Genomic DNA, 27,766 nt, shown 5'->3' on the forward strand with positions numbered 1-27,766 from the left:
GACGGTCAGGTGTTTATTTCACATGATGACAATGACGTAGACACAGTGTGTGATAGTGAAGATACAATTCTGAACAAACATTATCTTTGTAAACAGTAGAAATAGGCACTGTGTGCAAAGTGTACGTCTTTTTTTTTCACAAATAACAGGTCAGATAAGCTTTATCCTGCTTACTTATGTTATGTCCTTTATATTAGATGAAATCTCCTTGAACGGCAATGTTGGTTGAAGGGAAGCCAGTCAACATGAAACCTGAGACCGACACGTTTTATAGCAGTGATGTCCATTGAATTTTATCTCTAATCTTCCCCATCATCACCTCCATCATCACCGCCATCGTCATCGCCATCGCCACCGTCATCGCCATCGTCATCGCCATCGTCACCGTCGTCATCATTACCATCATCGTCGTCATCGTCATCAACATTACCGCCAGCAGGTGGACCAGGTTTTCCTGGTGGTGCAGGTGTTGTTGTAGGTTGCGTGCCTGTGAGAAAATGAGAAAATATTCCGTAACCACGAAACAAAGGCGACGCAGTGACGTATGTAGAACACCTATCTATAAAACCCGTTATTGCGAAGTACGCAATTATGGCTTTAAAATCCATCGTGTTGGGTTCGCCCTCGTAGATCAGACCTTCAAAGATATGGTATCATAGAAAACAGCCGCCAAAATGGGATATTACCCTGATGGCAAGGTGACGTTATCAATGACAAAGATGCATTCACATAACATCAGTATCACACAAAGAGAAAAGCTTTGTCTTGTTTAATTGAGACCCGTGAAGATCCAGGTTAGAATTGATCTTCAGTAGTATACACAATGGGGCTACAGGAGCCCACGGGAAATCCCTAATCCTGTAGCCCCATTGTGAATACTACTACTGAGGTGCATGCAAAATTTGATGAAACTCGGTCGAATAGGTTCTGAAATATTGACTTTTAAGTGAGCATGGGGTCGGTCGGGAAAAGGCAAAATGTCCAACTTTTTGTCGTAATTAAGTCTTGATTCATCTAATGAAGTCATCGAGAGTGTTCCCAATGCCGTTTTGCTATAGCGTAACCATCTGCCGAGATGCATGCAAAACTTCACGAAAATCGGTCAAATAGTTTAGGAAATAGGCCTAATCACTTTTTAAAATAGTGGGGTCGGTCTGGCAAAAAGCTAACAATCCAACGTATTTTAGTACTTGTTATATATTATCGAGGCGAGAGTTGTTTTTAGCTGAATGAAACGCAGGACTCGGGAATATCGTCCGCAATTTTATATTTTGATATTAAACTCAATATAAACAATGTCGCAATACGGACGAAAGCTAGATCCTTTCCGAAGATCGAGAGAACCCCTGGGTGTCAAAGCCGTGCATCAGTCGGTGACGATCACCCACAATCCGAGCATGATTGATCAAAACCAAACGCTGCTGGTTCGACTCCCCAAATAGGGCGCGAACGACGTCATCGTCCCCGGCATGGCTCGACTGGCTTTCCAGATCCCGTTGGAGTACACGAACGACCAACGCACGATCGTGCGCAATATTGGTAGGGCCATCGTCAAGTCAACCTGCCGGCGCCTCGATACATCCCGAGAAGAAAATTCGACATTTCAACGCTGAATCACTTCCACCTAGCCGACCTCCTGTTTCTCCCTCACGACAGGGTGAGACGAAAAACCTACAAGTATGCCCTGACAGTCGTCGACTACAAGGAAGCCGAACCGTTGACAACGAAAGATTCGAACAAAGTCGCCAAAGCCTTTGAACGCATATACAAACGCGGTCGCTTGGCCTGTCCTGCCGTATTGCAAATCGATCCCGGACGCGACTTCATGGGAGCCATGTCACAACTGCTGGCCAAGCACAAAGTCCAGGTGAGACGAGGCGTGGTGCGAGCTCACGGAAGCAAAGCCATAGTCGAGAGATTCAATCGCACCTTAGCCGAACGTCTGTTCTCACATCAGTACTCGCAGGATTTAATGGATCCCAAAAACAGAAACACGGAATGGGTTGTACGCTTGCCCCGAGTGGTGGATGTCATCAACAACGAAGTCACCAGACTCGTGGGCAAAAGACCTGTCAAAGCCATCAAAATGAAATCAGTCGAATCATCACCAGCGTCGGCGGCACGTCGCGGTAAAACAGAGAAAACATTACCGGACCGGGTCAGCGTTAGGGACTTGTACTAGCCGGGAGAATACGAGGGAGTCACCAGAAAACGCGCGACCAATTCGCTGATTGGTTGACACATGTCAACGTATTCCAGTTGCGTAGATCGATTGTCATGCTATTGATCGCTGGATTGTCTGGTCCAGACTTGATTATTTACAGACCGCCGCCATAGATGTAATATTTCTGAGTGCGGCGTAAAACTAAACTTAATCTATCAATTGTTTAATCAAATGTGGGCATGGGTACGAAAGTAGTCGTCCTTTTTATAGCAATATCTTCTTATTGTTTCGACAATGACATAAAAACTGGCTCATTCTCGAAAGTAAAGTCATAACAACTTGTACTGCCAGGCTGGGAAAATGTTGAAATGAAATATGTGCGTAAGCTGTTAAATCATCACTAAGATACCGTTTAAAGAGACATTACACGGCACCCTTCATTTAAAACACAAAAACCTGTTTCTGTATTGGACGAAAAAGACAGACGTTTCCGTGTTACTTTCATGTTTTCTTCTGTCTAACCATTTTGTTATTTGTCATCAGATTTCTTGTAACGTTCCACCCTTATCTCGATTGACATTGTCAATCACGCAACAGTACCTTCTGATTTTTCTTTACCACCTTTCACGGGTCACCTCTCGCGTGTCAGATTTCAGGCCAGAGTCTGACGCGGGTCAAAAACCTGTCAGAGGAAATGCCTAATTCAGCCGTTCTGGGCATGCGGTTTGCTTAACAGATTGCATCTCGATACTACGGACTATTTAAAGTACGTACGTGTTATATAACATCGCAACTGTTTGAGTGCACGTGTAAATAACGTAATGATAACGTTGAGAATAGAATTCATTGTATTTAGAAATGGACAAGGCCCTGTAACGGTTAATACTTTTGTAGTGAAGTGTAACAAAAACCAGATATCATATCACTGAATATACGAGAATAGTACCCAGACTTTTAGCCAACAGAATACATGTGCATTTTTGCAAACGGGTTTGGTCTAGTAAGCCTACAGAATGACACGACGTACACTACACACCAGCGAATCCCCCAAAACAGAGTAATAACTAGATTTATCAGACTATATAAGAACTCCATTTCAATTGAACAGGGTGCCAAGTGAGATGGGACATTCAGAATCTGAACCTGAGGATAATTTAGGCTTGCTTCATTTATTGTTTGTGCAATGAATAAAGGGCTGAAAGGAACGGAAAATAATACGGTTTAATGACTTTAAGTTATATATTGTTCACGATACCGATACATGGTCATAACCGGTCTGTCTGACAGTCCCTGCACTATACTACTTTGCTTGAAACCACTCCTTTTTCAAATATAACGTAGTTGTTTGTTTCGATCAATATTGTACACTTTCAAAGCATATTAAACAAAGCACATGACCTGAAAAGTACGCACCCTTAAATTTGGCTGCAGCCAAAGTTGCAAGAAACACACTCCTCTTCGTTCTCACTTTGCTTTTACTGTTCTGATCTGGTTTAATCAGTGACAATAAGTAGGATTATAGAGAAAACTTCAGAGTGCGTTTCATTCAAACAAGGTACATCCCACATAAAACTGTCGTTATTATGTCACTGTGACTTTTCCGTAATGATAGGTAAGGATATTCAATACTGGCAAATGTAAGAAAAAGACGTTCGTATATTTTGCGATTCTTGCACCATTGACTAGGAGGTACCTGCTAGTATATTCAATTTTCAATACAAGTAAGTGAGTGCGTGTTACATGATTACAGTGCGTGTTACATTATTACAGTGCGTGTTGAAGTGACAGTGAGTCAAAAACCGAATCTATTCGTTTGCATGACATTTAAACTTCCTGTAAATATTCCGTCCTGCTCAAGACGAAATTACGATTTATTTGACTCTTCTTCCATCCCGGTCCTTATTCATTGAATGTTTATCGTTATTAAAAAAAGCAAAACTAAAAAGTAATTCAATATGACCATGCTATACAGTGAAACCTTCTCCAGCTCTTTATCTTTCTCTTTTGTTGTTCAACTCGTGAAGACCCAGGTTAAAATTAATCTTGAGTAACCCATGCTTGTCGTAAAGGCGACTAACGGGATCGTGTGGTCAGGCTCGCTGACGTGGTTGACACATGTCATCGTATCCCAGTTGCGTAGATTGATGCTCATGCTGTTGATCAGTGGATTGTCTGGTCCTTACTGGATTCTTTACAGACTGCCGCCATCTTCATAGCTGGAATATTGCTAAATGTGGCGTTAAATAACAAACTTACCAACTTTCTTGTGTCTTTCCCGCGACTGTGTGTGTAATATTCTGTTTTCGCAGATTCAGTCCGATAACCCAGTGGTAGATAGTATGAGCGACCATGATGGAGCAATGAGCACATTATAAAAGACTTACCATCCAGCTAGGGCCCATGCAGGAAGCAAAGGTACTGTAAGTTCCCATGGTCCCTAGTATGGTGATCTACCTTCAGTTGTTGGTGATCTATAGCCTGGTTTTAATCTGTATTGTCATCTATAGTTAAACTGTTTTAGATTTAATTACTAGTTTTAAATTCGAATCTGTGATAATCTAGTTATTTTACTGTCCTTCGTTGACATGTTTTTACAGTTTACCATTACTTACTATGTATAAAATTAATTGTTCTCGTCACGATATGGCTGCAATATTGCCGATGTGACGATAAATTTTAACTCTCACTCACTTAAAGGACTTGCCCCCTTTTTTACTGTTCATGGAACAAGCATTTGGGCCTATCCAGTACCTTAAATGAATTTAGGTATGATGCAAGAATATGTCCCTGTAATTCTGTAATACTTTGACAAGATTTGATTTCTTCAGTCTCAAAATGAGGGAATCTGTATCATAACGTATAATTTACGACATACATCGTTGAATCTTCATAACCGTTTCATCCATACAGATAAACCATCTTTGACCTCTTTCTGTAGTGAACTTTTCTGTCTTCATGCGGCCGCTCTAAACGACATAGCCACCGGTTCGACTGCAGTGAAAGGCAGGCCACAGAAGTAACTGAACCCAACAAACTAATTTAGCAAACATTTGAATCACATCAGTCGTGACTTTATTTAGTTCCAAGGTATCATTTGCCAGTGTGTCAGTGCTATATAGTGATGCATTTTCACGCGTGTTAAGTTCCTGAAAACTGAAGTAGAAACGACTGCAACATCCCTTCATCTTCGCTTGGTGTCACTTCAAGGCAGTTTCGTCCTCATCATACGAGCATGTGTTGCCTCATGCACATGTACAAGCATGAATACGTACATACCAGAAACAATATTGTTAGTTTCATAGATGGAATGAGAATATCACATTGTCGTCCATTGCCCGATGTCGATATATCGATGACAATCCCGGGTAAGAGTGTGCCAAGTGAAGCAACTGGTCACGGTGTGACACATGTTAGATTTGGGATTATACTTTCTCTATAAAGTACAGATTCTAGTACATTTGTTGGGTAGAGTCCCATCCGGGAGTAAGTACACCTCGTACACTAAGTAACGCACACCCTAAGAGTCAAGCACCTTATCGCCAGCACACAAAGTAAGCCGTCTAACCCACTCAGCCAACGCACCTTCGATGGAAGCCTAGCAATTGGTAGTCTAGACCATGGACTTTGTGTATGGTGGTCACGGTGTTTGGTCATTAGCCTACACACATTAGTCTCAACTCACTATGCATAAAGCAAAAATATTTGAAATGTCACCGATACCATGTAACACTACTGGCTATCCATTCATAATGCCATTGTCTAGTCTAGTAAGTACACTTCCACAATGGGCATGTACATGGTAACCCTAACAAGTAGTACACTTGTTATGTGATGAACTGGATCGGAGATAATACATGATGGTAGGTTACACCGTTCCTGGTTGGCCGGTACGTACATTCAAAAGCAAATTTGGAGTGTGCAAACTGATTCTATACACAGCTCATTTCATGTAATAAGTGAGCATACTTTACCGTCCGATCCCATTTGTCGCCTTTTCTGATAAGCATGGGTTGCTGAAGACCAATTATAACCTGGACCTTCAAGGGATACTGAACATTCGTTCTTGGCCCCTTCTTGAAATGGCGCTCCAGTTTGAAAAAGTGTCTTTTAACTATGCACTAAGTAATGTTTATACGACATTAATGCGGTGAAAATTTGGATATGAATCTGTTGATGAACATAGAGATTTTTCCTGGGTTATATCTTCTTGTTATTCTTGAGTACAGCGTTTCAGGGCTTGTGCTGGCCCCATCATCAGGTAAAACTGAACAGTAATTGATCACTTCCACAATGCATACTGACAAACTGACACTGGATACTATCACAATAATTCTACCTCGTCATAGTATTACGTCACTACGTGAGAAGCGACCGCTTCCTTTATCTTTATTGCGCCGTTAGCTTCGAGGTGAGCAGACGCTGTTCACCTTTCTTCATGTGAAGCGGTAGATGAACTCAGAACCTGCTTCATCTAGCTGGTTATTTTCTTGGTTTGTTGAAACCATGGGGTACACAAACGTTGAAGCATAGTTTCACTGTACTCTCATCGATTAGAATCTAGTCAAAATATTGCATTGTCACCGTGCTGATCTGACACAAGCAAAATGGCGGATTGCGACGCGGATGAAACCATGTAGTCCGATAATGACCAACTTGACAATGGAACTCACCCAGAAGGTTTGCAAAGACAAACCATCAGCAAGCCAGACGTGAGATTTCGACAGTACCGTGTACGTTTATGTCGAAAATGGAGGCTAGCATGGACAGAATGACTTATTTCATGGGTTCTATGAACGAAGCGTTCAATACTTTAGCGAAGCGCGAACCCGATACTGACATTCCTACAAGTAAAGTGAAAAACGCAAACAAATGTCGGACTCTGAACCTGAATCGTTGTGGTTTTCGGAAAGCGAAGACAATATTTTCTTATTACACATTACGCGGTCATTACCCAATTACCAATAAAAAGCGCACTATCCAATAGTCAACTTATCGAAACCTACTGCACACTAAGTGAAACCATGGGCATTACGTACTTCAGGGACTCTTTGTGAGTGTCCATTACCAGTTGTACAAGGTGGAGCAAAAACATATCTTTTATCCATCCAATTTCGCCTTAGAAAAACGACACTTTATCAGACACTTTCTGGACGCCCACCAGTTAATCCATTTTAATTGAACTTCCCTCGTGTTTCTGTCCAAAGTCCGTAAAAGACAAACACAAGCACACACACTCACACACATACAGAGAGATAGCTTCCAAGGTATCGTCCAAGCGGTGTCAGCCGATTTAACTTTACAGCGCTTGAGAAGGATTACCTGGTTGAGACATAAAAAAACTCAAACGGTTACCGACATCAGATGCACACTCATACCAGCCTTGACCGACGGAACATATATTTTGCATTTCTCGAGAGATGTAAAAAAGGGACACTTTGAACTCACCTGGCAGGGCGTCACCCGTTTGCCACAAACAGGCAAATACCAGCACTACCGCCATGATCATAAGCGTCTGGGTCCTCATAGTGACTGTTCGTTTGGCTTTTCTGAAATGTATGGAACAAAACACGTATTCAATGCTGTTTCTCTTTTTAAAAAGAAAAGAACATCATCGTCTCAGTCGGTCTTCACATCAGATAATCAGTTAGAGTTGCAATGTCAATGAATGTTTCTTTGCATAAGTCTATCCAACAAATGATACTCCGCTGTACATGCCCAAATCCCAAGGCTGGGATGAATGGGCCAAATTCGCTCAGTGGTCATCAGCCAAATTCAACGTGACTCATGTTGTTCTACTCACAAGCGAGAGTAGCACCAATGCCATTGAGAGTGTTTGTCTGTTGTTTGACGCCAAACTCATCATTATTCCAGCTATATGGCGCTGGTCTGTGAAGACTCCAGTGTGGACCAGACATTCCAGTGATCAACATAGTGAGCATCGATATACGCAGTCAACCAAGTGAGCCAGCCTGACCATGCACTACCGTCAGTAGCCTCCTACGACAAGGTTAGGTTTCGGAAGACCAATGCTAACCCAGATCTTCACGGGTTCATTGGGAGTGGCTGTGTGGATGTTTGACTCAGACGAACATGTTTATCAATGATGTCCGAGACGTGTTCAGAACTGGCCAGGTCTGTTGGCCTTGGACGTTGTGCTGTTGGAGGAACTCGATTACAATCCTGGTATGATGAAAACGCGCATCATCATCAGAAAGAAACATTACCAGGCAAATGGTTGTTTCAAGTGTCGATAGTATTGACTCTGTGAAGTACACTTGGCCCAGTATTTGAGACACCACCCCATGGGACTCTGAACCCTCCCTCTAAAAAATAATTGAGACACCGTACTTAATGTGATATCACACACATCTGTACTGTTCCGTGTGTAAATCATATAACCGTTTGATTCACGTCAGTTATCTGATCTGAAAAGAAACTATAAGTCACACACACACAAAATACAAAACAACAACAACAACAACAAAACAAAAAACAAACAACAAAACCAAAAAACAAAACCAAAACAATAAGACATTAACGTATCTGAAGCGCTTATCAGGACGTTCCAAAACGCTGTTCTCGGACGCTCACTCATGGAAGTCGAGAGTGAACTTCTATTCATTTAGAAAACATGACAGAGGCCCAACGCTGATTATCCAATTGCTGACGCCGCTAATTCAAATGACGTCATAGAATGGCACGTTAATGTCGTGCACGCAAATGTCATTATTTCATACGATTTCGCATATATTCGTTTCGTTACAAATGTAACCTGTTGCAGCAGGTTCTTTTTCCAAGTTGTATGTTTGGGTTTAAGTGATTAATATCATGAACATGGATCAACTTAATTTTGGATTCGATGACGTCATATTACATTTTATCTGTAACACAAACAGAAACAATTTGCAGAAGAGTCAAATGATGAAACAAAAAATAAGTTTGACTTACGCTGGACACACTCTCACAGCAAACCAATCCCTGGAATGTATTTTTCAGTGGTCCACACCTATAAATACCTGTTTCCATGACCTCCTCGAATTTGAATAAGGTGGTCTTAATGGAGGTGATCGCTGACGATTGCGTCGTTGGGGTGGTACGTGATGTCAGGTGGGCGTTTTAACAACATCGCCATTGGCGCGTCGTATTTTTTCTTTTTTTTTTAAAAACAAAACTTGCAACATCTGCGAATATGCGCACAGACATTGCCAACAGCAGTGAATGTTAACGTCTGTAATGAGACATTTTTCTGACTATTGATCACTCACTTTCAATTGAACACCTTAAGTTGTTTAATGTTTAACAGGGGAATATTTTGAGAGTGCTATAGTATGACCAGAAATTATTGAGAATTTTAGGAATATGTTTAATTGGATTTCCAGCATAAACAACCTTGAACAGCTATCAAGTGCTTGGTATCATTCAAGAGAGACAGCTCCGTTTATCCTTTTTCATTAGTTTGTGAAGAGTTATGCCCCTTTGTTTACTTGCTAGAAGACGACATTTTCAGTGATCCTCAGTATGGATGATTTAGAGTATTATAACAAGGACATCAGATCAGCTATAGTGATTTCAAGTAGAACAGGCATCCCTTTGTCCACTGTTTATCATGTTTTGAAAAATATTGCAAATGGATATGGCATTGAGCACCAGGGAGGCGCAAGTAGGTCCAGAAAATTGTCTGTCGGTGACAGGAGGCGGCTTGGTATTCTTGTTTCTAAAAACAAACGAAGGAGTTAAGAAAACTTAAGACTGGATGTGATTGATAGAGGAACTGTGGCTGCCTGTAAGGAGACACTTAGAACTGAGCTGCATGCAATGGGTTGGTAGAAAAGTCGAGGAATTCCATCACCGATCATGAAACCTGAACAAAAGGAGCGGAGGTTGTACTGGTGCTTACAGCATAGAAAATTTAACTGGGACAATGTGATTTTCTCAGATGAAAGTTCTGTGTGGCTGTTTCCTAATACACTGAAATTCTGGACCAAACAAACTGAAAAACCTTTGTGTCAGCGCCCAAAGTACAGTCCGAAATTTTACGTGTGGGGTGGCATATCTGTGTTAGGGGCAACGCCCCTCTATGTATTTGAAGGGAATATGAACAGTGAGCAGTACACAGATATTCTCGAGGGACATTTACTTCCATCTGCTCACATGTTCTATGGAAATTTTTGGATTTTCCAGCAGGACAACGACCGACAACATCGTTCAAAGCATTCACAGGCCTGGTTTCGGACCCAAAATATGACATTATTAGATTGGCCAAGCTATAGCCCCGACCTTAATCCAATAGAAAATGTTTGGGGACTTATGAAGGAAAGTGTCAATAAGAAAAATCTGACAAATATTGCTGAAATGAAAGAAGAGGTGGTCCGATATTGGGACAGCATGGACTACGACCTTCTAACTTCTTTGATCAGTAATATGCCCCGCCGCATTGAAGCCTGCATTGCTGCCCATGGTGACTTGACAAAATACTAACTGTTCACCTGTCTTTGAATCTGGAGCTATGTGCTGCTAATATTCACATTTAGTACGCGAGTAATGAGTTAAAAAAATAAAAAATGTACAATCTTTAAATTCTCAATAATTTCTGGTTATACTGTATCTTATGTGCTAGGTTATCAGAAGCTATAGGAATTAATTATAGTATACTCTGATTGAATAACTGCACCAGGGTTGAACACAATCCCAACTACATAACCTTAGGATATAAATTTTTTTTCTGATTATGGTTAATATTTGTCGTGGAATACATGGTTATGCAGAAGTGGGGAACTATTCATCCTCGATAACTCTCCACTATACCCTTGGGCTTGGCCCGGTTATTTTATTACCTCCCTTGGCTGACTTTTTATCCAATCAGGTGTCTACGCTGGGAAGTTGAGCGAACTAACAAAACTCACTTTCGCTTCGTAAATTATCTGACCGTTTAAACTTAGCAACACAGTTGATGCAGAGGTACTCTGAAAGAGGTAGAAGGAGTTCTTTTATATATATTTTTTTAAAATGAGTTTCAGATCTGTCAATTTGTCTGTATGATTTCCCAAAAACTCTGAGTGGCACTGCGAACTGCTATCCTTGTTGACACTGTCAAGCTGGAATGTGACGCCGGCTTAGCTGATTGGCTACTGTGAGAATGCGGAGCCAGCAAAGGGAGTTAATATAATTATCGGGCCAAGCCGTGGATGCATCCAGGGTATAGTGGAGAGTGATCGTAACGTATACGCTGGAGATTATCGAGGATAGGAAATATTATGTTGTCAAATGTTAGCTCCAGATGCGAAATTGCCTACAAAGGCATTTTGGTTCTGGTTGGACCCAGTAGGTCACAATTGACACTTGACTGGCAAAACAGGTAATTTATACATCAGAGTCAATATGGAAGCCGTCGGTGAAACGACAAGTTCAGTTTAAGGAACGTGTTGGAGAACGTGGACTTGGCAGATGACCATGTAAATTAGATTCTTGGAAAAAAGCCCTTGGCACAAAAGCCCCTCGCACAAAAGCCCCTCGCACAAAAGCCCCTCGAAAAATGACAAAAGCCTCTCACTTTATGTATTAATTGGAAAATATGATTAAAGACAAGAAATGATTTATGACATGAACATTTTCATTGCCTCATGATATAATGACCCTAAATAATATATAATTAATATATAATTAGCAAATAATTTTAGTGAATCTGCAATAAATTTCACCAAACAAATCAACAAGAAATGATTAATGACATGAAAAATTGCATTGCATCATAATTAATAATTAAACAAATGAACACATCCCAATGTTGTGGCCTAAGGCGTAAAGAAAATCCATTTTGTTGATGCCGTAAGGTGGCGTAATCCATTATCTGTGGCGGACAGAAATTATCACATTTTCTCCTTTTAGTTTACATTGCAATTGATATGATAAAATACTTAAAATACCTTATGAATGCATAAAAGCAATAGGAAAATTATATTATACTTTATTAAACAAAAATACTTTTTCCTACTTAAAGTTCTTTATAAAATATAAAAGAGCAATGAGAAATGTTCATTCTTTTATGAAATACATGAATCGAGGGTCCCTAGTATGGTGATCTACCTTCAGTTGTTGGCGATCTTTCGCCTGTTTTCACATTGTCGTGTCATTTCTAATTAACATGTTTCATATTTAATTACTAGTTTTAAATGGATATCTGTGATACACTAGAAGTTTTACTGTTCTTCGACAACAGGTTTTAATTTCTAAATTTATTGATATATGATATAATCATTAATTGTTCTCGTCACGATATGGCTGATATATTGCCGAGGTGGCGTTAAATATTAACTCACTCACTCACTCATGAATCGAGGGGCTTTTGACAGGGGTGCTCAAATTAGCGACGAGCTTTTGTCTTGAGGGGCTTTTCATCGAGGGTCTTTTGTACCAAGGGCTTTTGTCCTGATGGGCTTTTGGCCTGTACCCGTATATTCCCCTTTAATATATAAGATTTAATATACAGTGATGACAGGTGACTTCTCTATTGTTGACAATAGCATCCTTCATCAGTAATGGGAGCGCCACCTAGCGGGGACGATGAGAAGTCGGGGTCCACTGAGCTGCGGCTTAAATGTGAAATAATAAGTGTTGCTGGCCGAATTGAACACCAAATTTTACAAGAGACATTTTTTATACCTCTGTGGTCAAAATGGGATGTGATTTGACTATGTACAGATGTCGAATTGGGTGTTTCCAGTCAACCTTTATTTCCTTCATGGCGAGGAGACAGCGACGATGTGCCGCCATGCGGATGCACGTGCTGCACGCTCCAAATGGATTCGGCGCTGCTTTGAAGATTGTTTTGTTTATCTCCGTCTTACTTCTTCAAATGAGCAATGACATTGAAACAAATCCGGGACCACTAAGGAGACAAGCAACTTATCAATCACAGAACTTTTTAAAGAAAAAGTAAAGATATTTCAGAAAAGAAATTGATGACAATTTTCGGGATTTGTCAACGAGAGTACGAAATCTGGAGCGCGATATGACTGTTACTACTGAAGAAAATACCAAGTTAGGCAGCCACGTCACCAAACTTACCTATAAGCTGGACAGTCTTGAGTCTCATGCCAAAAAGGACAATCTGATATTTTACAACATAGAAGAATCACCAAAACAAACTCAACAAACTACAGAAGAAAAAGTAACTAACGTGGTCGAAACCATAACAGGACTGACAGATGAAATTGAATTCACAAGTGTAAGACGGCTGCCGTCAAAGTCTCCTGGGCCAAGGCCGGTGCTAGTGACATTAAAAAATCCAAAGCATAAACAGATTATCTTGTCAGCAACTAAACATTTAAAAGGTCAGAAAATTGGAATATCACAGGACTATACAGAGAGAGTTAGAGATACCAGACGACAACTAAAGAAATTCATGACCCAAGCTAAAGAAAAAGGCAAGTTTTCCATGCTTCGGTATGACAAGTTACAGGTGGATAACAAGATCTACAAACTGGATGAAGATGGAGACCTCACCATTGTGAGAACGCTACCACCACGCGTCGAATCAACTGATACGGCAGCATAGGGAGGATGTCAGGGCCCAGAAAATATACTCACTATTGCAGACTAGAAATTACTCTCGTGGAATATTGAAGGCCTAAAAGGAAAAGTAAGAAATATTAATTTTATGAAACTGTTAACACGTTTTCATGTGATTTCATGTGTAGATACATGGGCGAATGCAGATGACATATTCTCAATCCCTGGATTTATTCAATTTTATAGTACTAGAAGGAAAACTAGATCTGCCATTAGAAATTCTGGGGGACTCTGTGCTCTTTTCAAGGAAGATATACTTAAGTACGCCAAACAGCTTAAAAGTGTATCGACTGACATAATGTGGTTTGAGATGCGTATGCCCCACAATCCAGTGATATTGTTGTGTATCTTCTACTTCTCTCCTGAAGGATCAAGTGATCATGCAAACGAACCTATTCTGGATATTCTAGAACGTGATATCGAAAGGTACCGTAGTTTATATACTGATTGTCATATCACATTAAATGTTGATTTGAACGCTAGAACAGGTGACGGGTCGCACCCGGACTACATCGAGCATGACGATTCTAAATACTTACCTATGCATGACGACATGGATTACGTTCAAGACGAACCTTATCCGAGACGATCGCAAGACTCATTTGTGAATAAACGTGGACGTGCATTGTTAGAATTCTGTAAGAAAACAGGTTTAAGAATTTGTAATGGAAAGTGTCACTGTGACAAGAATGTTGGAAAAATTACATGTACAACGAACGAGGGAAAAAGTGTCGTTGATTATGTTTTGTGCCATGACTCAACATTTCATTTAATAACAAACTTTGATATTCTCTCGGAAATTGAATCATCACATTTTCCAGTCACATTTTCAATAAAAAGGTTCATTAACCTAAGCGACGTCACAGAAAACAACGTTCAATTATCACCCAAAACGAGATATGTTTGGGATGAGAACTATCGTCAAGAATATTTAGATTGTTGGAACCAAGTAAATATTGCTGATACGACGGATCCAATGGAGAGGAGAGACGTGCAACAAGGTTACCGTGGGTTCAAGAGGACAATTGAAACATGTGCCAGCTCGTGTAAAAGACGTTTGATTGACAGTCGAACTGTGCCTTCTAAAGGGACATAACTGGTATGATGTAGAGTGTTGGCATGCACGGGCAGTAGCGAGACGTTATCTCCGTGCATTTCATGCTTCGAACTCTGATAGGGACAAACAAAGTTACGTTGTTGCCTGGAACAGTTATGTGCAATTAAAGCGACACAATCGTTTGATGCATTTAACCATAATCTATCGAGTGCCATCTTAAATAAGAACATGCGAAGTTTTTGGAATATTGTCAGAAACAAACGCCCACGTTTGACCACCACAATTGACACTCCAGTATGGACCACTCATTTTAAAACTCTGTTTAGTAGTACATATCAAACACCCGATGAGAAGGATTTTTACGATTATGTTGAGAACTTTGTAAGGACATTAACTGATCGTCTGATACATGAAACGATTATTGTATACAATAACCTAGACAGTGATATTACGCTACAGGAAATATGTTATGCAATTAATGATATGCAGTGTGGCAAATCTCCAGGATACTCTGGAATGCCGATTGAATTTTTTTAAGAATGCACCACAAAAGTGTCTTTATTTACTATGTACTTTATTTAATTTGATCCTGTCAACCGGTTTTTACCCGAAAGAATGAACTTATTATTCACGATTATTCACGATTACAAAAAGGGTATTGCAGCGGATCCTACTAACTACAGACCTATATATCTATTAGAGGTTTCTGGTAAGATTTTTTCCAAAATATTGTGTAGAAGGTTAAATGATTGGGCATCGGAAGAACAGTTCCTATCACCTGAACAAGCTGGATTTCGGAAGGGTTTTCGTACAAGTGATAACATATATATTATAAATGTCTTGATTGAAAAATATATTTTATTGCACAAATCGCGTTTTTTTCTGTGCATTTATAGACTTAAAGTCAGGATTCGACTCGGTGTATCGATATAGTCTCTTGTTCAAACTTTGGACAGGGAACGTTAAAGGTAGAATATTTAGGATTCTAAAGAATATGTATGAAGATGTCAAAGCTTGTATTTCTCTTAATGATGGGTAAACTCCATTGTTTGAGTGTTCAACAGGTGTTCGCCAAGGCTGCCAGTTGTCTCCCTTTCTGTTTTCTTTTTTTATTAACGATATCGTCGATTTCATGGGTTCAGATGGTCAGCGATGTGTCAACTTAGGTGTCATAGAGTTGTTTATTTTGCTTTTTGCGGATGATATCGCTCTATTCGATATGACTGTCAACGGGTTACAGAAACGTCTAGATAAACTACTTTTATATTGTAATAGATGGAAACTTAAAATAAACACTGACAAAAGTAAGATAATTGTGTTCAGGAAGGCCGGGCGACTTCGCAAATATGAACGTTTCAGTTTGGATGGTTCACCTCTTGACATTGTACCCACTTATAAATATCTTGGTATTCATTTGTCATCATCTGGAAGCTGGTTTGTAACTTAAAATATTTTGTCGCAGCAAGCTTTGAAAGCTTTGTTTTCTTTAAAAAGTGGAATCCATATGTATACTAATTTGCCATTAGATGTGCTATTAAAACTTTTCGATGTTAAGATATTACCTATATTGATGTATGCTACGGAAATTTGGGGTTTCCATCCTTCTCAAGATATTCTTAATGTACATGATAAATTCTTGAAGGAAATATTGTATCTTCCAAGAGGAGTTCCAAATATTTTAGCTCGTGGTGAATTAGGTCGTTATTCAGTGAAAGTAAATCAATTTGTAAGAATTATCAGTTTTTGGGTACGGTTGATTCAACAGAATGACAATATAATCTTATCAAATGCTTATCTTTATCAATATAGACTAGCAGAAATTGGAATACCTTCTTGGGCGTTACAAGTAAAACAGCTATTAGACAAGTATGGTTTTGGATATGTATGGGAAAACCAACTAGACTTAGACCTTTCATCTTTTATTGGAACCTTTAGAAATAGATGTATTGATGTAGATACATAAACTTGGTTTACACGTATTCATTCCTATCCTAAACTGAATTTATATTCTGACATTAAACTTTCTTTTGAGAGAGAGGTGTATTTAACTTGTCTGGATGTACCAGCTTATCGTAAGGCTCTTAGTATATTTCGCTGTTCAGGCCATCAGGTAATGATAGAGTCTGGAAGAAAATCTGGTCTGACAAGAAATTCTAGATTATGTCCATTTTGTGTTACACCTGTAATTGAGAAAGAATATCACATGTGTTTGGAATGTCCTTTTTACTATAATCTCAGACATTCAATTTTGCCTGAGTTCTATTGTACTCATCCTTCTTATGATAAACTGGTATTGCTTTGCACATCACACGATTCAGGTATTTTAAATCGTTTAGCGAAGTTTTTGTTCCTTGCATTCAAACAACGTAACAATTACCTCAACAAAACTTGTACAACCCATTAAGTGTATGTTTATTGATGTATCTTGTACAGTGATATGGCGCTCCAGATTTTCCACTTTCATGATATGACTCATGTAACTGTATAATGGGCCTGTGGCCCCTTTATTGAATAAACCAATTACTACCAGTAATAATGAGTCAAGCCCTTCTGATAACACCTACATAGGATAGGATATTTATATAGGGCACATATCCACGCAACTGGTACATGCTCAAGGCGCTGACATTTTTTCCCTCCATTATTGGATGTCAATCTCAATGGCACATCGTCTTATCAACCTCAACTCGCCGGGGAGCAAACAAATCTTGCAGGCACAAGGCGCACCGAGATTTTGCAGCTTTCTCGTCTTTACGAGGTACCCATTCACAGCTGGATGGACTGGGACACATAGTCACAGTACTTTGCACGTTGCTGTATCCGATACTAGGTGTTTGCACGTATTCATGTGGCCACCATCTTGTCATATACCAACGGATTCGAGGGTTCTTTTAAGTGCACAGGGTTGTGTACTGTACACTAGGGGTTGTGACAACACTGAAAGAGCCTACACACAAAGTTGATTTCAAGGTTTTTTATATCCGGTCACAGGTGGGCTCGATCCCGACAGCTCAAGCTCGCTGGATCACTAGCCTGGCGCCTTAGCCAGCTCGTCCATCATGCCCACCATGCCCACCATGGAGGGTCCCTCTTGGACCTATATAGCTCTAGCAGCCAAACGTGATAAGCTCTCTACTTATTCCTAAATGTCCTAAAAGTCTGCCGTGTCATCACCCAAGAAGGCTACCTGAACCAACAACAGCTAAGATCCGGGCTAGAATAGGTCTTCAGCAACCCATGATTGCCACAAAAGGTGACTATGCTTGCCGTAAGAGGCGACTAACGGGATCGGGTGGTCAGGCTCGCTGACTTGGTTGAGACATGTCATCGGTTCCCAATTGCGCAGATCGATGCTCATGCTGTTGATCACTGGATTGTTTGGTCCAGACTCTATTATTTACAGACCGCCGCCATATAGCTGGGATATTGCTGAGTGCGGCGTAAAACTAAACTCACCCACTCACTCTGGCATATTTCCGATTTAAAATTCATACAAATTAAATAATGTAACCCTAACACTACTCACGGGACTCAAACGCTTTGCACGCCCGTTGCACACCCGTGTTACATGCTCAACGTGTGTAAGGGGATTGAACTTATAGCCAGTAGTGTACATGATATCTTAAAGACGAATCAACGTTCCTGCACTGCTTAGTTGCGTCTCTCTCAGGTCATTCACCCGACAACATTATTTAAAGGCCAGGGTCAGCTCGGACATAGTGTGTGACAGCAGGCATATGCATCATATGTTATATTTGGGATTACACTTTCTATGATGCATTTGGTCACTTTTTATATGGCATTGTGTAGTCACAGCAGGCATAAATAGATGAGGTGAGGTGAAATTGGGTTTAACGTCGTGCTTGAGAATATTTCGCTCACATGACGACGTGCATGCGTGTGTATGTTTATGTGCGGCTGCTTGTACTAGCCCAGACTAAAGCTGGTTTTATAGTGCTAGCCCACTGAGATACCATGCCGCAGTGAAGCATGAATACCCAACTCAGACACATTATACTGACTCCGAGCCGACCAGTCCTTGTTGTACCAATTAATGCCGAACGCCAGGCAGGGACCAACAAGTACCATATTTTAACGTCTTTTGGTATGACGCGGTCGGGGATCGAACCCGCGACCTTCCGCTCTCGGGCATAAATAGAGATATCAAGTCATTGCTGCATTGTCAGTCTCGTTTAATCCACAGAAGAATTCATATTCCATAGTTTTTATTCAAATTTAAACTGGCGGCTGTCTGTAAATAATCGAGTCTGGACCAAAAATCCAGCGATCAACATCATGATCATCGATCTACGTAATTGGGATACGATGACATGTGTCAAGCATCTCAGCGAGCCTGAACCCCCGATCACGTTAGTCGCCTCTTATGAGAAGCAGAGGTCACTAAATCTAATCCGGGTCTTCACGGGCCTGGTCGTTGGTAATTATTATTTTTATACGATTTCAAATATGTGCATCACTGCTGGAATCTTGCTTAAAGCTCGTTCAGATAAACCAGATAAACAGAGTGAACAAAACTAAGAAGACGGTCAGGTGTTTATTGTCATTCCACGACAACGACGAGAATACAGTGTGTGTTACTTAGGATAGAATTCTGAACAGACAGAAACACGTCCTTGTAAACAGTAGAAAGAGGCACCGTTGTGCAAAGTATATGTGTTTCATAAATAAGAGCTCACTTGAGCTTTAACGTGTTTACTGATGTCTCCTTAAATCAGATCACCTTGAACGATAATTTTGTTTTCAAGGGAAGCTAGTCTACATGAAACTCGAGTCCGCCAAGTTTTACAGCAACATGTCTATTGCATTTGATCACTATTCATTGCCATCATCACCGCCGTCATCACTGCCATCATCACCTCCGTCATCGCCACCGTCATCACTCCCATCGCCACCGTCATCGCCACCGTCATCGCCACCGTCATCGCCACCGTCATCGTCACCGTCATCGTCACCGTCATCACTCCCATCGCCACCGTCATCACCACTACTTCTTGTTGTTGTTGTTGTTGTTGTTGTTGATGGTGGTTCTAGAGATGATGTCGTGGCAGGTGGCGTGCCTGTCAGAAAACGAGAAGAAACTATTTCATAACCACGAAAACAAGGCGACCCAGTGACGTATGTAGAACAGCTATCTACAACACCTGTTATTGCCAAGTAAGCAACATGGCTTTACATTCCATCGTGGAAGGTTTGCCCTCGTAGATATGGTATCTCAGGAAACCACCACCAAAATAGAATATTACCCTGATGGCAAGGTGACGTTGTCAATCACAATTGTTTTATTGAGACCCGTGAAGATCCAGGTTAGAATTGATCTTAAGTAACCCAAGCTTGTCGTTCGAGGGGTGACAAAGGTGCATTCGCACATCATTTTATCACATAAAGAGGAAAGGTTTTGTCTTGTTTAATCGGATGCTTTTCAATTGTTCGTGTACTACATAATTTTTGTCGACACAGTAACAAACGTAATCGTCCTCTTTATAGCAGCATCTTCTTATTGATTTGGTAGTGAAATGAAAATGTTGACATTCGTGAAAATAGCGTTGCCGTCATAAGTGAACAGTCGAACTGGCCCATTTGGGAATATTGACGGTTTAAATGACGGTTGTATGTAAGGTGTTAATTCATTACAAAGATACTATCTAAAGTTACATGGCACCCTTCCAAGTGCAATGCAATGTATTTAGGAATGGACAAAGCACAGTAACAGCTAAACTATAGACCATATTACATTTGCAGTGAAGCGTAATCAAAAAGCTGATATCATGAAAATTGTTATCCATGACTTTGCCAGCATATTGGATCTTCTTAACTATCATTACCGAAAAGTTAGAGTGACATAATAACGACTGTTTTATGTGGGTTGTATTCTACTTTTTGTCATTGATTAAACCAGACCAGACCGGTCCAGGAAAACTTAGAGTGAAGGGGAACGCTTTCCTTGCTGCTCTGGCCGCAGCCAAATTTAAGGGTGTGTACTTCTCAGGTCACAATAAGTTTACACAATGACTTTCATTTTCATCATGATAAGTCGTCGAAAAACAGAAACAATAATAATGTGACAAAACAGAAAATCGGCGGATCTTCTCATCGGAAGAAGGCAATATTGTTTTATTCTTATAATTGTGATATTATGGTTTGACTTAACATGGAAAGGTCTTTATCTTTAAGTAGATTCATCGCTATTGCATAGAAATGGTTGCAAAAGAAAAATGTTCAATCAACATGTACATCATGTGCACTAAGCTGTCACACATTCATTGTTAAAAAGCGCATACTGTGGAAAGACGCGGGCATTACGTACCACAGTGACTGTGTTTTTGTTAGTTTCCATTTGTAAAAAACATTGAAAAACATGACGCTTTTCCAGACACTTTCTGGACACTCAACTTTTCCTTAGTCTTAATTTCATCATCGTCTTTCTGTCCAAAACCCGTATACAGACACCTCCAATCCACCCCCACAAAAAATCCCAAACACCCAAGTTTTCGTCTTTGCAGTGCCAGCCCATTTTAAACTTGACAACATTTGAGTTTTTAGGAAGTATTACTGGATGAAATTAAAAGCTTTTCTTGCATTGTCTTACAGGCATCGACGCGCGGAACTACTTTTGTTTCCATTTACACGTAAACACCCTTCTTGGGAGATGTACAAACACACTTTGAACTTACCAGGCAGGGCGTCCCCCATTTGCCACAAACAGGCAAATACTAGCACTACCGCCATGGTCATAAGCGTCTGGGTCCTCATAGTGACTGTTCTTCTGGCCTTTCTGAAAGGTTTGGAAAAAGACACGAGTTTAATGCTGTTTTTGTGACATTATTACCTCGGACTCCTCCAAAACCAGATAATCAGTTTGAGTAACAATGTCCATGATTATGTCATTTCATAAGTGTATTCAACAAATGCTATTCTCTGGACATTCATGCTAAAACCACCGAACTACGCTCCCGCTGAGTGGGCCAAATTCAACGCGATTCATGTCACCAGCGAGGGTAACACCAAGGTCAGTGAGAGTGTTTATTATTCAACGCCGCACTCAGCAATATTGCAGCTATGTGGCGGAATTTTCGCGTCTAGACCAAACAATCCAGTGATCAACATCGTGAGCATCGATTTACGCAGTTGTGATACGATGACATGTGTCGCCTCTTCCAACAAACATTAGTTGCTGAAGAACAATTCTAACCCGGATCTTCACGACTGAGAGTGGTGGGTGGATATTTGACGCCGAAGAACACATCTGTAAATGACGTCCCAGATCTGCTCAGGAATGGCCATTGCTGACCGTAGGCCATGGCATGGACGTTGTGGTGTTGGCGGAGCTGGACCACAATACTGGCTGGACGAAAATGTGCATTAACATCAGAAAGATGAACAGTTGACCAAACAGTTGTTGCAGCGATTATTCTTTGGAGCGTAATTCTCCCAGCCACTGGAAAATTCCACCATGAACCCACCGCTGTTCTCGGACATCCGGTCATGGACACCCGGTCATGTTCTCGGACACCCGGTCATGGAGATCGAAAGTGATCTTCGATTCGTCAGGAGTGAGTGAGTGACTTAATATTTAACGTCACACCGGCAATATTGCAGCCATATCGTGACGAAAACAAGCCATACTGATTCGTCAGGAAACGTGACACTAGCCCAACGCCGATTATCCCATTGCTGACGCCTCTTATTCCAATGGCGTCATAGGATGGCACATGTACGTCTTGCACACAAATGTCATCTATGCGTACAATTTCACATCTATTCCTTAAGTTACAAAAGTAACCTGTTGCCACAGGTCCCTTATCTAAGTTGTAGGCTTGGGTTTAAGTGATTAATATCATGAACAAGGATCAACTTATTTCGTGATTCGATGACGTCATATCATTTTATCTGTACGATGCAAAACACAAGCAATTTGCAGAAGAGACAATTAATGAAAGAAAATGAATTCGACTTACGCTAGACACACTGTCACAGGAAACAAACCCCTGGAATGTATGTTGCAATATTCCACACCTTTATATACCTGTTTCTGTGACCTCGCATTTGAATAAGGTGGTCGTAATTGAGGTGATCGCTGACGATTACGTCGATGGAGTTGTACGTGGCGCCACGTGGACGTTTTAATAACATCCCTTTTGGCATTGTGGTTGGCGCGTTTGTTGTTTTTAAAAATACGTGGCAACATCTGTGATTCTGGGCAGAGACATTGCCAACAGCAGTGGATGTTACCGTCTATCATGAGTCATTTATTCTGACTGTGTATCACACACTTCCAGTTGAACATCCTAAGTTGTTTAGTGTTTGAAAGAGGAATACTTTATTAGTGATATCTTATGTGTTACGTAATGAGGAGCTAAAGGAATTAATTAGGATATAATCTGGATAAATAACTGCACAACACCAACTACATAACCTTTGGATAAAAGTGCTTTTCTCATTTTGATTAATATTTCGAAAATATAACATATTTTACTGGATATGTACACATGACTAAATTTAGTACGTTTTTATGATATCTATTCATTGCATTCACAACTAAACATTCCATTGTTAGTTGAATACGTTTATTGTGCTAAAAACCTGGTATGTTCAGTGTTTGTTTCGAAAACATAGATGTCGATTTTATAAATGGCAGGTTTTCTTCTTTAAATCATGTCGAAAACTCTGTAATAATTTATTTGTTATGTTGGATAATTTTTGGAACAGTGTCGTTTGTATTAACAAGGCTTTACTTTGTGTATAATGAATCTACTATGGAAAGTCCAATAGTGTTTTCTGTCTATCTTGTATCTGTCATAGTCCTCTGTGACCAGGCGTTCGAACCCCAGAATTTATCCTGATTGTTAACATTTGTTTAATGTGACTATACACGTGTCGATTTATCATTTTTTGTATTTGTGAGACCCCAAATCAATTACAGAGATGTGGTTACCCTTATACAATCAAGAAAAATACATTTAGATCTTATGTGAACTAAAAGTAGCAAAAATCTTGAAAGGCTTAGCCATTTCTATCGTGTGGCATCTACAATTCTGGGGTAGCCTAATGGTTAATGCTTCCACTCGTTCTCCACATGGGTACAGTGTGTGATGCCTATTTCTGGTGTCTCCCGCTGTCTCCTGCTGGAATATTGCTAAAAACGGCTTAAAACCATACCCACTCACACGTCACTATGCTCAGTGTCTATGTCTATGGCGGTGCTTTTTGCTTACTAGGCTGTGTATTGGCCTATTCCTAAGTTGTTTCGCAATTATATTTTTCCATGACGCCATCTACATATACTCATAGAAACGAATAAGGTAGCACGTGAAAGTGTTCCTTTATATATTTTCAGAATTTAAGAGGAACGGGCCACGCCAATATGTCACTTAAGATTCAGCCTTTGTCCCAAAGCTAGATATCATAATTATATGATTACTTGGGCTAAAGGGGGTCGTTTTCGGCGCGGGTACCACAGACATGTACCCTGTACAGAGAAACGTACCCTACCAAAATCGGAATACAGAAACTTATCTAGGGACGAGACCGAACTGTCATGCCATTGTATAAGATGCATTGGATTGTGTTATAAACTTAAACAAAACACACAGTGACAAATATTGCGTAATGCACAGTGTCACTTGTAATGATGCGAATGGAAGCTAAATAAACGCGATACACTTGTGATCCTATTTAAAAAATGATCAAATATAACAAAATTACATGACATATTTGGGATTACACTATCTCAGTACAATGTAGACTCGTCTTCCGTTTAGGGTACCGGGCACGTTGTGCATGCTGTCTTTGTTCAGCGTACACTTCCGCGTACAAAAACGTACCTTGGGTACATATCTGTAGTACCCGTGTCAACAACGACCCCTTCGGTGTTACTTGCTTGTTTGCGTTTCTCTGCTTCCTAGTTCGTGCCTCACCAGACACCATTATTTAATAAGATTTCAAACAGTTGGTGTCACTGATGGAATATTGCTAAAAGCGGTGTATATCCACACTCATTCACTGGGTCCCGATCCACAAAGCAGCGTTCTAAATCAACGTCCGTCTGTTGGACCGAAGGCGACAGAAAACCACTCGGAGCCACAGCTTTTGTTTTCTGCATACCCAATAACTAAGAGTCTTATTTCCATATTAAAATATAGAGCCTGCACATTCTGATCAGGAAACACAACTTTTTATGGTTCTGGGTCCTTAGTGCCTGCAGCTTTTTAGTGTTAAGGGCAAACACTGCCACAAAGGATTCGTAACGATAAGCCTAAATTCAGTAGTTTATCATAGGCTTACAAATGTCGTAGCGCTATAAACGATTTGTGGATCGGGACCCTGTTCATAACACGTTTCAGGTAAACCTTCTAATTAAACAAAGTGCACAAAACAAAGAAGACGGTCAGTTGTTTATTGTAATTTGACGACCACGACGAAGAGAGGAACGAATTCTAAACAAACAGAAGCATGTGTTTGTAAACAGTAGAAATATGCACTGTTGTGCAGAGTATGCGCTGTTTCATACATAACAGCACACTTGAGATTTGTCGTGTTTACTGATGTCCATCAGATCAAATCACTCTGAACGACTTGTTTTCTAGGGAAGCCAGTCTACATGAAACCCGATTCCGCCACGTTTTACAGCAATATGTCTATTGCATTTGATCACTAGTCACTGTCATTATCATCTCCGTCATCTCCACCGTCATCACCTCCGTCATCTCCACCGTCATCACCTCCGTCATCTCCACCGTCATCACCTCCGTCATCTCCACCGTCATCTCCACCGTCATCACCTCCGTCATCTCCACCGTCATCACCATTACCACCGTTTCTCCGCTTGGATTATTTGCAGGTGGAGAAGCAGGTTGAGGGGCAGGTTGAGGAGCAGGGGCAGGAGGAGTTGCTGAGAAGATTATATTTAATTAGAAAATATTCCAAAACTACAAAACAAAGGCGACCAATTGACGTATAGAACACAGCTATATACAAAACTCATTATTGAGAAGGAAACACTATGACTTTAAATCCATAGATAAGACCATCAAATATAACGTCTCCAAAATATGACATGATGATAACGGCAATCGGACGTTAATAAAGAAACATACAAATTCATCATACCATCAGAATAGAATAACACTAAAAGGAAACCTTTTGTTTAGTGTAATCAAACATATCTTCAAGGTTATATATACTACACGTCCCTTGTGGGTATATGAACAAAAGTATTCATCCCTTTTGCATTGCAGTATTTTCTTATTGTCATCGCAGTGAAATGAAAACAGGGTCATTCTCCAAAGTAAGGTCAGAAATAAACAATAGAACTGTCATTCCGGGTTAATATGGACTTCTGAAATGATGGCTGCGCATCAACTGTTACATCATCAGAAAGATACAATTTGAAGACACGTTTCATGACACCTTTAAACCATTTAATGTGACAGCTGTACTGTGCAGTTTCCCAAGTGTATTTAAGTAGTATTGTGTGTATGAATGAAAAAGACAAGATCGTGCATATCTGGGAATCTGATACATCTGATAGTCGTAGAGACATCGACCGACGGATCATACACCTTCAATTTACACACAAACGCTTTTATTCAGAGATGTAAACTATTCATTTGAACTCACTATCCTGGGCGTCACCCATTTGCCACAAGCAGGCAAATGCAAGCACAACCGCCATGATCATAATTGTCTTGGTCCTCATAGTGACTGTTCTTCAGGCGTTTCTGAAATATATGGAACAAAACATATGTTTAAGCAAATGCCTGTCTGTCCTGGACTCATGCGCACCAGATAATCAGTTCGACTTACAATATCCATAATTATTTTTCGCATTAGTCCATACAGATAATGGTACTCTCTGATGGACGAAAATACTAAAATCATGGGAGACCTGTCAAAAGGTAAGCGCAATAATGAAATATCAAACTAAATTAACAGGTAATGTACAGAGCCAAAAATGCAAGGTTATTGAAATTACCAAGATAACTCTTCTGGTCTATGTGATATTGACACAAGGAAATAATATCAACAGATCTTCTAAGCAGCAGGCAAAAATATATATTGGGCTGTGATGGTTGGTTTAATGAGCAGGTCATTAAAGAGGTCGGGCGTGAATTTATTAATTTGCATTTTTTGCAGCCATGTCACTAATTTAATGTGAAACCACCTCTATTGTTCACGAATGCCAGAATTCGTCGAGACATGCTTCTGATGAGAGTACCAATTTCAACTTGACTCATGTTGTTCTACTGATCAGAGAGAACTGCATCAGGTTCACTGAGATGCCAATGACATGACAGCCGTGCTTTATACTGACTGACTGACTGAGTTTGGTTTTACGCCGCTTTTAGCAATATTCCAGCAACATCACGGCGGGGGACACCAGAAATGGGCTTCACACATTGTGCCCATGTGGGGATTCGAACCCAGGTCTTCGGCGTGACGAGCCAACGCTTTAACCATTAGGCTACCCCACCGCCCCTGCTATATACTGGACTGGTCAGGGATGAATGTTGTCCATGACATGGCTGTGTTGCTGTTGGAGGCATTAGAATACAAGCCGGGCATGACGAGTACGTGTATTGTCATCAAGAAAATGAAACGTTCAACAAAACGAAATGCAAATGACGCCAGGATTGCGCCAATGATCCATAGACAAAGTGGCAGGTCACACAGTCAGTGTGACCGTCACCATGACACTACAAACCCACCATCAAACTGGTTTTGTTATATGACAACAACGACCGTGAAACGTTCATTAGGACTTATCGAAACGCTTTTCTCGGGCCCTTGGTCATAAAAGTCGAGAATGAACTTCGATCCGTCAGGAAACATGACATAACCCCAACACCGATTATCCCAACGATGACGCCATAGGATGACACATGGAGGACGAGTTCTCAGAGTATCTTACGCAAGTAACAGATCTCATATCTGAGTGGTAGTTTGCAACAAAACCGATT

The 27,766-nt window shown here is 40.5% G+C and overlaps 3 protein-coding genes across 4 annotated transcripts in view; all 3 read right to left on the minus strand.

The window, feature by feature from the left end:
- Positions 1-23,002, minus strand: LOC124285554 (trigger factor-like). 2 transcript variants are annotated; one of them, XM_046721802.1, is made up of 3 exons: positions 22,824-23,002; positions 7,610-7,710; positions 1-487 (listed from the first exon to the last, which is right to left on the minus strand). In XM_046721802.1, the coding sequence occupies exons 2-3, from the start codon at positions 7,686-7,688 to the stop codon at positions 300-302; spliced, it is 267 nt and encodes an 88-aa protein (XP_046577758.1). In that variant the 5' UTR covers positions 7,689-7,710; positions 22,824-23,002; the 3' UTR covers positions 1-299. The 2 variants fall into 2 exon arrangements, with proteins under 2 accessions (XP_046577758.1, XP_046577757.1); XM_046721801.1 differs by lacking the exon at positions 22,824-23,002 and adding an exon at positions 9,113-9,196.
- The window catches only part of LOC124285551 (uncharacterized transmembrane protein DDB_G0289901-like), a 20,488-nt gene continuing 12,053 nt past the window's right edge, over positions 19,332-27,766 (minus strand). Inside the window, exon 3 of the mRNA XM_046721797.1 lies at positions 19,332-19,791. Within this exon, the coding sequence (XP_046577753.1) occupies positions 19,607-19,791 (185 nt within the window). The 3' untranslated portion in view covers positions 19,332-19,606. The remainder of the gene's footprint in view (positions 19,792-27,766) is intronic.
- Positions 25,190-27,766, minus strand: part of LOC124285553 — a 3,080-nt gene continuing 503 nt past the window's right edge. Inside the window, exons 2-3 of the mRNA XM_046721799.1 lie at positions 26,427-26,527; positions 25,190-25,698 (exon numbers count right to left, since the gene is read on the minus strand). Coding sequence (XP_046577755.1) covers positions 25,445-25,698; positions 26,427-26,505 — 333 coding nt within the window. The 5' untranslated portion in view covers positions 26,506-26,527 and the 3' untranslated portion in view covers positions 25,190-25,444. The remainder of the gene's footprint in view (positions 25,699-26,426; positions 26,528-27,766) is intronic.

The sequence above is a fragment of the Haliotis rubra genome, unplaced genomic scaffold, assembly GCF_003918875.1.
Source record: "Haliotis rubra isolate DU_JTF1 unplaced genomic scaffold, ASM391887v1 Scf362, whole genome shotgun sequence".
NCBI classification, from domain to species: Eukaryota; Metazoa; Mollusca; class Gastropoda; order Lepetellida; family Haliotidae; genus Haliotis; species Haliotis rubra.